Genomic DNA, 17320 nt, shown 5'->3' on the forward strand with positions numbered 1-17320 from the left:
AGCATATATTGGCATGTCTCTCAGGAAACATCTCACGGGGAGAAGGCCCACATGGTCGGATATGAAAGAGAGTGTAAAAAATTGTGAAAATACGTATGCTATACCAATTGTGTGTCAACCCTTTTTTCCCTCATCAAATTTTCTTTCTTCACCATATATAAATAGTAGCATATCTCATCATATGTAAGACCTCTCCCCTTGTTTTTTCCAAGGGGTCTTCTTGCCTTCAAACAGAATTTACTTCTCCGATAATTTTCAAATCATGATAAATTTATATTGGAGTATTGGACAGATCCTTAAACCTCTAAAGCTAAAAGAAGTTAGGGCAAACATTGACGTGAAGCAATGACTAAGAATTTAAATTCCATTCCTCTAGGATGTGAAAGAACCTGGAACAGTTAATGGGAGTACCCATAGACCAGAAGCTAGAAACATTTGATCTCTGTCATCTTCAAGCGATGGATAGAACATTTTGTCCAACAGATCTAAGAATTTACAAAAGAGCAACTTCAATCAAGCAGCCTGCAGCATGCCAAGCAGCAGAACTTTTGTCACCACAAAAGCACTTCTGTAACACAGCTTACATCTCCTGCCCTCCACTTCTCATGAAACATACTCTTCTAGCTTTGTGAAGTAGCAAAATACAATAGCAGGATGAAACAAAAGAAAATTTCTCATAAGCCAATAATCTTCCTATGCGACTGGTGTCCAAAAGAATCCCCATCACCATCATGGTCATGATGGTGAAAGATGAGCGTCAAAATTCCCACCAGGCACAACACAGAACCTACAAGAAGCTTGTCATATCGTTCCACCCAATGGAACTTGAGCTGGCTGGCACCGTAGAACGAGAGAGCAACAAGTGAGGTCATCACTGTTATGGTGCTGCAAATTAACGGCGAAGTTGTTAAGTTAGATGAACATAACAAATATTTCTACATGTATAATGTAGTACATTAAGAAGAAAAATCAAATGCTTTTGCCATCCCAAACAGTGTAGAGAAGAATATTCTCAGGACTTTTGAATTTATCCGAGTGTACAGTTTGCCACTACAAAAATTTGTAAACCATATGAACTTGATTTCAGAATAATGATGCACACACTTCCCTGTCAAACTGGTCAAGTACTGATATTCTGAGAATAATGAAATCATAATATAGAACACAAAGAAGCAATCTCACTTATCACATTTCCAACCATTTTAGTTGGCGAATCACTTTCATCACTGATTTTATTCAGTTTGTCCTGCGAGCTGTGAGACCATCAAGTCTTCCTTGCCGTGTTCACTTGAGTACTAGAATAATTTCCAGTATTAGTTCTAATTTCATAAAAACTAGGCAGTCACTCTTGAAACAGATAGAATTTGGAAAGACAAAAATGAGTCAAATACAACCAAGGCATGAAGGTCAAAACAAGTCTCAATGTCTCAAAAACTAGGCTGTCCAAGAATTATAGATGCTCATTTAGATAATAATGTTAGGTAATGTACAGAAATATATTATTTTCAGCTAATCCATATTGTATATACGAATCGAATCTATGTGATTTCTAAACACACCTAATCCATGGCCTACAATGCATTACCAATACAGAGTAAGAAACTGTATGAACATGCCAGAGTATCAGGTTTAAATCATTCAATGTATAGGTTGCATCAGATGGCACATCAGCAAGTCTAGGAATCCATAAAAAAAAAAATGCAGAAACATCAGCAAATTATTGTGCAAGCACCACAGACCTGAAAAGAAGCACTATGATAGCAAGCACCATCATGGATGATGAGTTTCCGACAGCAAGAAACACTGGAAGTGTAGTTGCACAGGGTGAAAGAGCAGGAACAAGGACAAGTCCAGCAACAGCCATTTTTTCCATGGGGTGGTTGTGCGCATGACTGTGACCACCCTTACCCAGCAGAAACAAAAGAATGTAGCTGCCCCCAAGAACTATGAGTAGCAGTGAAGCAAGTTTATGCACCGTTTCCTCACCAGCAATGGTGTTTGCCATGGTTATTGCTGTTATGCCAAGGAGCGCAGTTGAGATTACATGCAAAACTGCTCCAAATGCAGCTGCCAAATTTAAGGCAAGTTAGTAAGTACATTATTGGAAAACAACCAGTACATTCTGAGGGACTAGCTATCAGAGGAAAAAAGTATGCAACAGCTAGAACTCAAACTAATAGAATCCCTACTGGGAATTTGAACTTGAATACAGCTTCAAACTCAACAAAGATGATGTCATGGTTTCACCATTAAATAACATGCGAAGCTGCTCCACATGCAGCAGCTAAGTATAAGTGGGTAAATATATGATTGGCAATAACCATCACTCTCTCTCTCTCTCTCCCAACCCCCAATAAAAAAAAACACACCAATTTGAGTGGGACCACTCACCCAAGTATTTCATGTCTTTCAAAATGGAAATTTTTTGGGATTTGGGAAATATTCTTTTGTTAGGATAAAATCATTAAAACTAAGTCAAAGTTAGAAAACAAAAGTTTGGTTTTCCAGTGAGATAGAAGATGTTAATATAGACAAGTCCCCAGTAGTAATTTGACCTAGCTAAAAAAAAATGTTATGTGCATCATGCATGATGTAAGTGAAACTATAATACTCATTGTCAGCAATGCATGATACTCAGATATCCATAACAAGTTATTAACAGCTAAGATCACAAAGTACAAGTAAACCCAAATGACACGTGTACAAATAATAAAAATATAACATGGGAAATCACTTGCAAAATAACTGGGGTCATCACCACCGCAACTAGGGTGGATATTGTACTGCTATTGATTACATCTCTGTTAATCTGTTAATATAAATATTTTCTGAATACCAAACAAATCATAATTCATCTTTGCTTCTCTGTCAGCATCCAAAGGTAATTTCTGTGTGCTTTATATTTACTACTTTTTTCCTCAATAGTTTTAGAATGCATTTCCCTAAATATAGCGCAGATACATAACATGAGTAATTGAGGACAGACCAGTCTGACTCAGAAGTTGGAGGATAACTGTCTGGTTTAAATGGTTGGATTTTTATACCAGATCATAATCATGCCCACACAGTGACTGGTCTCTGGGGTGCTGTCTCTGATAGGGCTAGACTCACTAAAACAAGAAGTAGCTACACCCCACCCACAAGCAGGACTGTAGGGTATAAATTCCAGCAACAAAAGGGGATCGATGGCCAAGGAACCAAGGCCTAGATCAAGCCCAAGTTCTGGTCGACTGTGGAGATAAGGTAGAGGAACAATACTCCCAAGTTTGATGGGGGATCCAAGGGTTAGATTGATTGTTATAATAGGAAGAACAGAAAAGAAAGTAGGTATCATATTTATCAACAACCAATGCTTACAAACTGCTGGACAGACCAATACCAATCTAGAATCAAAGGTAGGGATTGATGGCTGAATAAATCTCTCGAAATATGTCATCAACTGATGGTTAGATGGATATTGAAAGATAGGAACAAAGGCATGAAATTAGTAAGTTGGGACAGATTTAGTAACTAACGAATTTGGAGCAGAACTAACCATTAGATGGGTTAAACTTCTGGTCAATAGAAGTCCTCCAACAATAGAACTCTTCAAAACACCACAAGAATCTGCTGGAAAGATTGGAATATATGAGGGAAAGAAAACTGCTGCAATGAAACTTCAAGGAAAGGTGCTGCAGGGTATGGGCGAGTGGAGAATGGACTGTTATTGATCTCTAATCACCACCAACAGCACTTTACTCCAATGGTACCAGCAGGCAATAACACAACTTCAGAAGGGTCTCGGACAGCTTCACAGAGGCTAGGGTTGCAGAAAAATAAAGTAAAAACAAATGGGAAGGAGAAGGGGATATGACCAAGGCCTCTCACTTATGGCCTTGGTCAGCATCTCATTAATTAGCAAGGCATCTCACAGCAAACAAGAGCACGAGGCCAATACTCATTCATTATCAAAATTGTGGGAAAGGCTCTAAGGCCCCTTACAGTACAAAGAGGAGTGTACTACCTCTAGAAAGGAAAGCAAATAAAATAGAAAATACTAAAATAGGCCACACATGTAGTAGTGGTGCCTTGTTCATCAAGGAAATAGAACTAATAAAAGTAGAAACTAAAGATACTACTAAGTATCATCAAGGAAATAGAACTAATAAAAGTAGAAACTAAAGATAATACTAAGCAACCAAAACAGAAACCAAGTAGAAACCAACGATACTGCTAAGTAACCAAAATAGAAACTAAGGCTAACTATTTAGAAGTACTACAAAACAAACCCACGATTCTGGTTTTGAGTGAACCAGCAAACACCCAAACCTTGGGCTTCGTCTGGCCTGAACCAAAAGTCCAGTTAAAGAACCATGGCCTAAGTATGGGCCTGGTTCTTCTTACTCTTGCAGATGCACTGTTTGTAGTGCAGCTTGTTACATCAGTCTCCCTCCCCTCCCCCCCCCCTCCCCTTCAATTGGCCATTAATCCATTAACTAATCACTTCAGCTTAGTTGCTTTTCCATCCCTCTGACAGCCCTATTGGCAGCAATCGATTCTCAATTTCAATAGGATGTACAGTTCAACCTCGTGAATTTTCTTACATGAAAGGGTTCCTAAGAGGAACTGCAGCAAGCAAAGAGTCACAACACCATGGAAATGCTTTATCTCCTGTTTATTCGAAATATCTGTTTAGGAAAAAAAATTTGCATCTTTGATGGTGAAGGTTTAAAGGTTCAATTGTCAAATCAGTTTAAGAACCAAAACAGCTAATGCAGTTGTTCAAGACATTAGTTCATTGAGGCAATCTCCACATTACCTGTTGAAGCAAATGCAGGAATTTCCAGCATGTTACATACTCAATGGTCAGAATGGGATTGATATGAAAAATTCAAATATTTCAGCTAGAATCAGTTTAACAATCTGATTAAAAATGCTATCAGACATAATCTCCATTGTGTTTTACGGCTTGAATAATTCATGAAATCCTCAATATCCTTTCAAACAAGGCAAAACGATTACAGGTGTCATATCTACTGTAAAATCAGAGCATAACGATGAAAAATCTTGAAGAAATCATAAGAAACTGATCCCCTCTCTTAGTCAGTTCGTTGAATGTGAGGAATCTTGGTGATGGAAGCGCTTAATATTTACAATGTTTCCACTTTCCTTGAAAAGTAACTTTGATTTGTATTCTTGAAGCTCAATATCATTGAATGTTCAATCCTTCATTGGCTATCAGATTTTGATGCTCTGAAATGAGAACCTGTGTAAGCTTTTACAGCCTCCAGATTCCTGCTTGGCCGGACCTTACTGTACAGCCCACATGGCCCAAATTTATTTGGGCAGGAAGGTAGGTACAGGGAACCCTGTTCACATGTCATGTTTTCAGCCCTAATGGAGTCGATATGGCAAAATAAGGCTTTCAAAGTCCATTAAAAAGTAAAATTAGTATGAAAATGGTTGAAACAAATGGACAGTGGAAAAAGGAAGAGAAAAATGTCAATAGATGGGGAGAAGGTGGTTAAATTTGGCTCTAAACTTTGAAAAGTGACCCACCAGACCACACCTATTTATCTAATGGTTGGAATTGGCACACCGGTTTTCCATGTGGCAAAAACAAGGTGAGCCGTATAGGAAGCCCTTCCTATGTGGACCATGCAAAGAACCTTTTGGCAATTTTCACATACAACTTTTAATCTTTTTTGTGCATGTATGGATGTCTTCTTTTCCTTGCCTAGAGGCTGGAATTGTTCTTTCTTAGAGGAAATTTCATTTGTACCTGTGTCTCTGGAGTTCATAAAATTATTAGTAAGGTCTCGTTAAATCCTCGTCATTTTAGGGCCAGAAACTTTATTTGTGAAAGGTTATTAAATTATAAAAGTAGCTAGTGCAAGGAGGCAGTGTTCTTCCCAAGGAAGAATGCCTGAGAGGGTTCAAATACAATGATGTTACACAATTTATAGACTGAAATACATGTTTTGGAACTCATACATTAGTTCAGTACAAAACCAACCCTTATAACTGGATGGCTATTTTCATTAACTTTCAACTCCCAAGCAAATTTTTCCTACCATCAGACTTTGACTCTCTACAATTGACAATTTAAACAGTCTGAATGCCGGGTCCAACAGTCACTGCAAACAATGAAAATAGCCTTCTTTATACTGTTTCTGCTAAAACCAGAAAGTTTGAGCCCCAACCACTGTATGTTAATGTTTTGCAGAAATATCAGGCAAGGTTCGAAGTTTTGGTTTCAACCAAAACCTGGTAAGTTTCGGCTGCAGGTTTTGACTGCTGGTTTCGAGGCTCAAATTGCCAAATTAGGTCTCAAAACTTATGGGAAACCCTATTTTAGGGCCACCAAACAGAGTGAAACCCTTAAAATGTAAACAAACACACCCAAAATGATAGTTTGGATTCGGACCTTAGGTTGGTAGTGTACGTTGTTGTATACTTTCTCTAATGTACTATTGTACACAAAATTAGTACTAGAACACACATAATTCAATCAAAACAACTAAAATATGCATTAGGAATGAATAAAAATAAATTAGAAACCATTTCACAATTATAAAATGTTATACATGGTCATTACAAAGATATTGATTTTCCCAAAAATCACAAAAAGTGAGGTTTTCTAAGAAGTTCTCCTCTTTGCAATCGAAACTGTCGAAACTAGCGAAACGATACCGAAACCCAAAACATGGTCGAAATTTTGCCAAAACTGTGAAATTTCAACTTAAACTTGGTAAGAATAAATAAACATAAATTAGAAACCATTTCATAATTATAAAACGTTATACATGGTCATTACAAAGATAAGGAAGTGATTTTCCCAAAAAACACAAAAAGCAAGGTTTTCTAGGAAGTTCCCCTCTTTGGAGTCGAAACTAGCGAAACAATACCGAAACCCAAAACATGGTCGAAATTTTGATTGAACCGATGCAATTTATAAAAAGGGTTTGACAGCAATGATATGAAACCGAAACATAGTCAAAATTTTGCCAAACTGTGAAATTTTGACCAAAACTTGGTAAGACCCAGGTATCGAACTTGATTTCATTTCAACCTCTGTCGAAACTGAAAATTTTCGTGAAAATTTCAGTCATTTCAACGGAAATTTTGGTTCTAGGAAAGGAAATATTCCATAAATGTTACATGTCCTCCTTGATTCATACTCAATACACATAACCAATCCAAAAGTTAAACAAGATAAATTTTACATTTCCTCCTTGTTTCGTACTCAATACACACAAGCAATCCAAAAGTTAAACAAGATTTGTATATTTTCTAAAATAAAAGGTAAAAAAAATTCTATAATATATAGACATCATAGTTAAGGAATTCATAAAATATTATTTTCAATACCTACAATAAGTAAAATTGGTGAAAGACAAGGAAATCTCCATAATAGTGATACCAGGAATAAGATAGAGAAACATAGGATGAAGAGGAATGATGCAATGTCATTTAAGGTTTCAGAATTTGAAAGTAACGATAAAATTACAAAGACCATGCAAGACAACTCATAATTGACCAAACTTCGTCCAAGAGGCTTAATTGGTCGAAGGAAAGCTGCAGTTATTAAAAAATAGATTATCTGCAATAAGGTGGTGGAGGTTTGCAGGTCTGCAAATCTGCAACTCTGAAACAGCGAAAAAAACCTTGTATCAAGTGATGATAAGGGCTCAAATGAAGGCGAATCAAAAGTTACAATGAAAAAGCAGAATATTGAAAACAGAACGTTGGACAGCGAAGAGAGAACTGAAAACAGAATACAAAAACTTAGTGCACAATCAAGGATTATGTGATGGAAATCCGCAATAGATCAGAATATAATGTACACTACTTAAATTCAAAAGAAAACTTGAATAAAAAAGGACCAGTCAGCATTTCTCACAGAGTTGAAGACCAACAACTGAAGTGGTTGAATAATTAAAATGGAGGAGAAGAAAATGACAAGATGATCAGTAGGTATCCACCTAGATAGTGAGGAAATTTATCCTCCATCATGAATCCACAAGGGCTGGACAGACACAAACACACACACTGTTGCTGAGCAAAAAACTCAATTGTTTTGCATGAATAGCGGACCAGATTACATGTCAAATTATAGATTTAAATTATTAATACTCCTCCCTACTAGATAATCAATTCCCATTAGGAACAAGCAACACTGCATTAGAAATTCAAAGGACTCTAAAAGAGACTCATATCTCCAAATAAATAGACTGAAAAAAACTACAACTACAAATCCTATTTGAATTAGGATTGCATAAAATAAAACTAAATAGATTAAATAACAACTACATAATTCACAAATCAACTAGGACTGACCCAAACTCAATTAGGGAAAAGAAACCCAAAAGGAGTGGGCCATGAGTGGAACCATTAACCTATTGGCTAGATGAACTGTGTCACCGAATGGACAGAGAGATTGCCAAGACCTTTTCCTGGGCTACCTAAGCCCATGACCTACATCACAAATAATAGAACAATTCTCCAGACATTGAAATTTTTTCAGAGAACTGATAGATTCCATGTCTTTATGATATGGACCAACTGTAACTTTGAATTGTAATAATTTATGCTCCTAACTTTTCCATTGCATATCCTCAAATTTGAATTCAATCAAAATAAGCCTTTTCCCAACTAGTTAGGGTCCACCAAGGGGGTACTGTTCCATCATTTTATTCTATTTACGATCATATCTTCATATGTTCCCACCAGCAAGCATTCATGTCTTTTGTAACCATCTCAAGCCAAGTCATTTCCAGCCTTCCTCATCCTTTCATCATCTTCAACTTGCAACACATAATTGGTTTGCTATTTGGTCTTCATTGCACATGCAACAGGATCCCTGGTTAGAGAATTAGCCTCAAAAGAAATGCATTTCAGGCAACAAGGGTGGCCAGAGTTCCTGGAGTAATCATCAGCAGCATTATCTTGAGAATTGAGATTCACAGTTTCTAAGTCTTTTCCTTTTTGGTAGGTTCCCATTCTAGCCTATTCTATGGGGGAGGGAAGATTAGAACCTGAAGGTTCGAACCCAAGACCTCCAGGTAGGATGGGTTTTTTACACACCACACCTACCCCCTGTGCTAGGCAGTGGTTCTCAGTTTCCAGTCTTTTATTGGAATTTTCCATTCTGACTTCTTTGCAGAGATGGAATATAACAATGGTTCATAGGGAACTCCCTATTATTGCAGTTTTGATGCCAACAGCCAGGAGTTTATAGTGTCAATTTTGTAATTTAATCTAATTTAGTAATATTCTATATAACCAGTTGTTTGTACCCACTTAAGAGATGAAATTATCATTTAGCAGCTCCTTACAGTGTCTCAATCTCCTCAGGTTGACCATGGATTGGGCCAATCATATGAGGAAAAGGGCTACCTTGTCTAACTCCTGATCATTCAGGCTGTGGCAGACTCTGACTACAAGTGATCACTACACCTATCTTCACATAACAGCCCCTGACTAAAGCCTCCTTACTGAAAATAATTCTGTGTGATGATAGAACCAACAATTTAAATAACTGCTCACAGATCTCTTTACAGAACCAACCCAATGAACCTTTCCAGCTTTGAAATTTAGTAACCGAGACTACGACCTATAAGAGGTTTCACTTCCAAACTCCCCCTCCCTTCAGAAGGACTACACTATATGGATTTGGTTCCATAAAAACACCATCCAATTAAATCTAGAGAGAGAAAGAGATTCCAAACTAGCTTTTCTCTCAAACTTGCAAAGTTCAAAATAGGCTGGAAAATGATGTTACCCGCAAATAGTTCCCAATATAGATCTCGAAAAGTGGGGAATCGCTAAATCAAGCATTCAAACTTGTCTAAAGCACGGATCTCGACTGTACATCAGAATATAAGGGTTTTACACTAAGAAGAGTATGATAATCAGACATAGATAGACTGAAAGAAAGACGGGATCTCAACAAGAAGAAGAACTTACTAACAAGAAGAGTCCTTGAAAGTGTCCAATTCTGTGCGCGACCAACGATCGAGAATGGCAGCCAATGCGTAGGGATAAAGGAATGAAGAAGAGAAACAGTGGCGATTCCTCCAATGGTAGACAGATCCTCGGCACTGAAACTCTCCATTTCCAAATTCTAATCTAAAGAACCGAAGAACAGAGACTCTTTTTAATGAATAGCTAGTTTTCGAAATTTGGTAAAACAAGGAAAAGAATGGAATGGTTTACAGAAAAAAGAGGTCCAAAAAGATCTGAAATTTTTCTCAATTTCTTCGTTCACGGGAACTGAAATTATTTCTTACATTACATGGCATTAGGTTTTGTGTCACTGTGTCAGGTGGTCTGGTGGCTCCAAATTTGTGGCGCTTTGATCCACATCATCATCTGTTGGATTTGCGAATTTTTCAAATGAAAAATAAAAATTTTAAAAAAAATGTAAAATACTTTCCCGAAGAAATTTTTTTTTTAACTTTACAGTACCTGGGTACGGAATTTGTCACAGACTTTGTCTGTCCTCATAGATAAAATGTGTTTTACTTGATTGAGTTGATTCGAAGGGCAGATCAAGTAATTTCACATTTACAGTTATTTTTTCCGCTTTTGGTTTCATTTTTCATTTTTATTTTCATTTTCATTTTGCTCTATTTAAGAAAAAAATCATTACTAAAAACCATTTTGATAAAAAATTAAAATCTATTTGGATTCTAATATTTATGTCTTTCACTCTGATTACAACGTATACATATATTGCAAGAGAACGCTAACGGGTCTTGTAACCCCTACACCAACACGATAGCCAATATAAATGCACATAGAAACTTGATCTGGGAAAATTTATCACCCCTAGTAGGGGGGGGTGCTGTGCGCATGGTGCGGTGCAGCACCGCCCATGTGTGCACAATGGACTTTGATTTGGATGCATTTAACCGGGGGCTGAATGATCTTTTTTATGGAAAATTGAACATCTCGTCATCTCACCATTTTCAACTCTTACACTTCATAATTTTATAGAGGGCCGATTCTTAAGACTGAGTTTTCCTCTATCCACAATGAATGGTATTTCATTCACTGCCGGTGTCAGATGGGGTAGGAGAGGACATCGCGAGGATGCTCTGAAAAAATACTAAAATCCTATCGTAGGATTGTAGGTGAATCGTCCTCTATGATACGGTTAGAAACCCCATCGTAACTACTAATAAAATACACTTTCAATTTAGTTGCAACTGATTTTGATGAAGTGAACTGCTGCGCAAAATTACCAGCCATTGTGAACGCATCAGGGAGTAATTGGCATCAACTGTCACTGGATATTTTGCATCAGAGAGAGCGGAAGAAAGTGTTTACGTCTTAATTGCTAATGGATAGAATTGTTTTCCCTTGCAGAGAACAGAACTCACTTTTAGCAAAATTTAATTAGATTATGGTACATCAAAGCAAGAGTAGTCCACAAAATGGAAGTAATCAAAGAATACAAGAATTTCTTATATGTTAGAATTTAGTAACCAACTTATTCATAGTTATCTGGGAAATAAGTTAGTGTAGGTTCCTATTGTTGGAACCAATGAAAAAAAATGTTTGGGGGGAGGGGGAGGGGATTAACACTAGGTTTAAGGTGTTAGCATGTGAGCGCAGCAACAAAAACTCGAGTGGTTTGGCAAACTGATCGTCCAGCTCCATCAACATCACGGGTCCATCCGGCACCATCAACATCATAGGTCCATATCAACTTCATGAATGAGCCTCAGCTGACCATCAAGGCAATGACAAGGGTTCTACAAAAAATTAGAAATCCCAATGAGTCGCGAAAAAATGCAAATTCAAGTACCAAACCACTAAATATTAGCTGTCTCTTATAGGGCCATCTTCAGATTCCTCTACTGATTCCATATTTGACTATAAGAAGCTTTAGTTGAATTTCTGTTCCTTACCAACATATTAAAGACTACTAAACATGCTTCATGTAAAACACAAAAGGTTCTCTCCATCTGCATAAGATTGTACTTAGGAAAAGTAATTTCGAGCACCAATTTTGTGAGCTGGTCTAGGTAGAGGAGAACAAGAAACAAGATAGAAACCAGAAGGCAGTAATCATAATCCCCAACCCCCATGAACAAATGGTACAAGACTAAGGTTTTTCAATAAGCCATCCAAGCAAAGCAAGTGACTTGCTTGACAACATAAATTAAGAACTTCCAAAAACAACATAGAGTAGAAAATCAGAGTTGAAAGAGAGAAAGCTGCAAACCTGTATATTACTAGAGACCCATGGGTTTAAGCAGAAGAATGCGAGAGAGAGAGAGAGAGAGAGAGAGAGCACCTACGATACTCTTGCAATACTTAGACGTCAGCTAAGCCTCACTGAGTTCTCCTTGCCTACTCTTGAGGGTGCTGGGTTTCCGGTAATGAAAATAGATGAACTGAAGAAGTATCTTAATAACATGTCAAGATTCTATTTTCTACAAGTTCATAATAATTTCTCTGAGGTTAATAAAATGGTACTTCAAATTCAAGAAGAGCAATAAAATTCCAGCAACAATCCTAACAGGAATCAGAATCTTGTAATAGACTAAAGTTATTTCTTCAAAAACTAATTTTCAATCATAATAATAAACCTTCAAGAAGAACAAGGAACACTTTCCTAACAATAACTAAGTCTAAAAGTTAATTAGGAAATACAGACACAAAACAAGAATTTATGCACTACATGGAAGGACAAAAAAGATCTGTAAAAAGATATGACAATTGTTCAATAGAAGTTTCTCCACAATCAGTAGGCACCAAGGAGAAACTGGCTTCCACCACAGGACCTATTTACTAATAATAATAAAGGGAAAGGAGTTCATCGATTGAAGTATTTCAGTATGAGGTACAACAGGGAATGTCGTCTAATACCCTGCTCCTTTTGTAGACAGGCATTCAGCCCCCACCCCCACCCCCCACACCCCCCCCCCCCCAAAAAAAAAAAAAACAAAAATTAGATCATTTTGGCATGATATATAAAGAAAAAGGATACAAAAAAATCCAGAAGCACACATCCTGCAGCATCCACCAGCCACGGCATATTCGGTCTGATTTTCGACCATCTCAAGCTGCTCACAAGTATGCTACATAACAGTTGAATAAAAAAAATTAACATTATCATATATTTAAGCCTTAAGAACTAGAATCAAACTAATCTAAGACCCATAAACCCAAAAAGTGAACCAACATTTCCTCACCAAGATATTTTGTATTACTAACAGAGAGACCAATCAAATGATACTAAAAACATAAGCATGAGGTCACAATTCCATAATATCTACCAAGCAATAGGCATCAACAAACAAGAACATTATGATAAAACAGTCACCTTGCCACATATGTTGCATTTCCAAGTAAAGCAAAGACGAACATTAATGGATTCAGCCCCTACACATAATAGAACAATGGAGATTAGACATGCGCCATATGGTCAAGCTCTTAGGATCCCATTCTACCCAAATACCTAAAGGAGCATTTCAAGTAACCATGAGTGAAATTTGATGTTTATTGAGGCTAAGAAATGATGCACGGACCTAAACAAGTGTGGGATTTCACATTAATACCAAGGGTGACATTTTAATTTGGGAAAAGGATGCAGCAAAGACATATAGATCATAGTTGTCACGGCGTCACGGCGATCCAAGTCGGTCAAGGGGTGTCATGTCGATATATCGACATGTCGCCCGCCATGGCATTGCCATGGCGAGCATGTCAACCATGTTTTATTTTTTATTTTCTCTATTTTTAATGTCATTTAGTATGATATAATATATATCCTATAACATCAAAAATCAACATGAAAGTGTACTACTGTTAAAGATATACCAGAATACCAACCGTAGGGGCATTCTGGTCTTTTTCTGTTTTATTTTTCTGTTTATTATATTTTATGTAATCCTAGATTCCTAGTCATATCTCGGCTAGGACTAGGGCTTTTCTTTTTTATTGTTTTTCCCTCAGCCTAGTTCTATTTTTGGGATTCCTAGTTGTATTAGGAATTCCTAATAGGATTAGGACTGAGGCAGCATTCATTCCTATTTGTACATTGATTTAGTGTTATTCAATTAATATAAATAAAGGGCCTGGGTGATCTATTTCGATCACTCAAGCATTCTCTCAGTTTTCTCTTCTAATATGGTATCAGAGCAGATATTTTCAATCTAGCCTGGTTCCTAACCCCCTTCCTTCCTTCCATTGTTCTCTTCTTAACCTTTTTTCACTCGATCTCCTGATCCTTCTCCTACCACTCGATCTTCTTCACTTTTTTTCTGTTTTTCTTCCTCAGTTAGGGCAGATCTAATGAGGTGATCTGTAAGATAGATGCTGTCCTAATCTTTTCACCTCAACAATTGATGATTTAACAGGTTTTTTGGTTCGATAGCTGCTGCCCACATCTCTGCAATTTTTTTGGAGTTCTCCCTATTGAAGATCAGTCTTCCCTTGACAATTGAAGCTGCTTTTCTTCTTGAGATCCACCTCTGCAGGTTTTTTGGACAGGTGCTGTCTCGATTTTTTTTCTTCCCCAGCATTGCAGGCTCTCACCATATCAAGTTACTTTAGGGTTTTGCTGAAAAACCCTACCAATCTTCGATCTGGTTTCTCTCTGTTCTCTGTGTGGGCTATTTTTTTTGAGGATCTTCATCAACTTTTAGTGCTGATTCTGCAGACTTCTATCACTGCTTTGAAGACCCCTAACTCCCAATCGATTTTCCCTTCTAGGGTTTTCCTCTAAAACCTTGCTTATCGATTCTGGAGTTAGGGCTGCTTGTTTCTGCCTTCTAATCCCTGTAGTTTGCTGCCAACTATCAAGTTTTATTTCAGTTTTGCAGCCACTATTTTTTTCTAAATTATGGGAGACTCAGAAGTGACCACAGCCAACTCTGGAGGTGATTCTCAGCCGCGGACAGAATTCCTCCCCTATGCTACTTCTATTAAACTTGATGGAACAAATTATCTTATATGGGCCAGGTCTCTCTCCTTGACTGTGGCTGGTAGGGGACTCAGTGGGCATCTTAATGGTACATCCAAACAGCCTACTGAAGAGGGCACTGCCAAGACCCGATGGGCTGCCAATGATGCTATGGTTATGTCTTTTATCTTGAACTCCATGCCACAAGATCTTTCCAGCCAGTATCTTCTTCATGACACAGCTGCACAAATATGGGCTGCTGCTAAGGGCACTTATGGCCAATTGGGGAATGATGCACAGGTGTATGACATTCGCAAGACACTCCATTCTACTACCCAAAAGGAGCTGTCCGTGACTAAGTACTATGCTGTCCTCAAAGGTTTGTGGCAACAATTAGATCACTATGCCCCCTTTCAGCCCACTACAGCTGCTGATGTTACTGCTTATTCAGCCTACGTGGATAAGTTTCGTGTTTATGACTTCCTGGCTGGTCTTAATTCTGATTATGATCCCATACGTGTGCAAGTCCTTGGTAGGGTGCCTTTCCCTACATTGGAGCAAGCCTTCTCTTATGTTCTCAATGAAGAAACACGTCGAGCTGCAATGATGTTGGGTACCTCTGTTGAAAGATCAGCCCTACAGGCTGCTGGTTCTAAAGGCACTTCATCTGACTCTACTGCCACTGCCACTGCTACTGCTGCTGCCCCTCCAAAGGAGCCTGTCAAGTGTGAACATTGCCATAAACTATATCACACTAAGGCTCAGTGCTGGAAATTACATGGAAAGCCGGCTGATTTTGAGGCTAAACGTGGCCGTGATAAACCTAAAAACAAAGCCAATCACACTGAAAGTGTAGCTCCGGCACCCACTGCTGACAATAGTTTCTCCCAGGAGGAGTTCCAGGCTCTCCGGCGTATGTTACAGTCTTCCACTACATCTGTTCCTGCCGGCTACTCCACACCATCAGGTTCCCACTTTGCCCGCTCAGGTATTCCTTTTGTTGGTCACTATGCATCGGTTGTCTCCGCTCCTTGGATTATAGACTCCGGTGCCACTGATCACATAACAGGTTCTTCTAACCTTTTTCATCAATATTCCCCTTCTTCTGGCAAAGATAAAGTTCGGGTGGCTGATGGTTCCCTCTCCTTTGTTTCCGGCAAGGGGTCCATTAGCTGCTCCCCTTCACTTACTCTATCCTCTATTTTGCACATTCCAAAATTTACTACTAATCTTCTCTCTATTAGTAGTATTACCAAGAACTTGAATTGCAAAGTGACTTTTTTCCTACTCATTGTGTCTTTCAAGAACTGGACTCGGGGAGGACGATTGGATCGGGTAGGCTGCATGGTGGATTGTATCTCCTTGATGATGGACCACAACAAGCTTTACCATCTCAATTTTGTCGGGCGATGAAAGAAATAACTGATTAGCCCTTCTACTGTAGGCATTATATTTTTTTTGCTTCCGAAAAAGAATTAAGAAAGACTCATGGTAACAATTCGAGCCGATGAAATTAGTAATATTATTCGTGAACGTATTGAGCAATATAGTAGAGAAGTAAAGATTGTGAATACTAGCCATCTTCTTTTTCTTCTGAATTGCACCAATGGCATTCTAGGTTAGGACACCCCTCCTTGGGCACTTTATCTCTTTTGTTTCCCACTTTGTTTAAAGATTGTAATAAGGAAGAATTTTTTTGTGAGCCTTGTGTCTTGGCCAAACAGACACGTTCCATTTATCCTATATCTAATAAACGCAGTTCTTCCCTATTTCACTTAGTTCATACTGATGTGTGGGGACCTAGTCGCAAGGCCTCTATTCATGGCCAACGATGGTTTGTTACATTTATTGACTGTCATTCCCATTTCACCTGGGTATACCTCATGCATAACAAGAGTGAAGTCTTCTCCTATTTTCAGCATTTCCATAAAATGATCCAAACCCAGTTTAATGCCTCTCTAAAAATTTTGAGAAGCGATAATGGGACAGAATATATGGAAGGTCCGTTCCAAAGATACCTTTCTGCCCATGGCATCTTACACCAAACCAGTTGGGTTGATACCCCAGCCCAAAATGGTGTGGCTGAAAGGAAAAATCGCCATCTCTTGGAAGTGGCTCGGGCCTTAATGTTTGCCCGTAATGTTCCCTCCTTTTATTGGGGAGATGCTATCCTTACTGCAACCTATTTGATTAATAGGTTGCCGACTCGGGTTCTTGCTTCCAAGTCCCCTATTGAGCTTTTACATGGCTCTTCCTTTTATATTGTTCGCCCTAAGGTGTTTGGGTGTGTCTGTTATGCTAGGGATACTAGATCTCCTGGCAAACTAGAGCCCGTAGTCTCCACTGCATATTTTTATGTTACTCTGCCACTCAAAAAGGGTACAAGTGTTATTATCCTCCTGCCCGCCGTACCATGGTCAG

The 17320-nt window shown here is 38.3% G+C and overlaps 2 protein-coding genes across 3 annotated transcripts in view; both read right to left on the minus strand.

Annotated features, from left to right (window-relative positions):
• Nucleotides 1–382: 382 nt before the first annotated feature.
• On the minus strand, nt 383–10170 carry LOC122671015. Its single transcript, XM_043868093.1, has 3 exons — nt 9949–10170; nt 1740–2067; nt 383–885 (listed from the first exon to the last, which is right to left on the minus strand). Exons 1-3 carry the CDS (start codon nt 10094–10096, stop codon nt 675–677), a joined length of 687 nt encoding a protein of 228 aa, XP_043724028.1. The 5' UTR covers nt 10097–10170; the 3' UTR covers nt 383–674.
• A 2097-nt stretch (nt 10171–12267) lies between these two features.
• Nucleotides 12268–17320, minus strand: part of LOC122671014 — a 34346-nt gene continuing 29293 nt past the window's right edge. For both annotated transcript variants that reach the window (XM_043868092.1, XM_043868091.1), the window contains 3 exons: nt 13319–13377; nt 12983–13073; nt 12268–12398 (listed from right to left, as the gene is read on the minus strand). In XM_043868092.1, coding sequence (XP_043724027.1) covers nt 12318–12398; nt 12983–13073; nt 13319–13377 — 231 coding nt within the window. In that variant the 3' untranslated portion in view covers nt 12268–12317. The remainder of the gene's footprint in view (nt 12399–12982; nt 13074–13318; nt 13378–17320) is intronic.

Source organism: Telopea speciosissima, chromosome 8 (genome assembly GCF_018873765.1).
Source record: "Telopea speciosissima isolate NSW1024214 ecotype Mountain lineage chromosome 8, Tspe_v1, whole genome shotgun sequence".
NCBI lineage: Eukaryota > Viridiplantae > Streptophyta > Magnoliopsida > Proteales > Proteaceae > Telopea > Telopea speciosissima.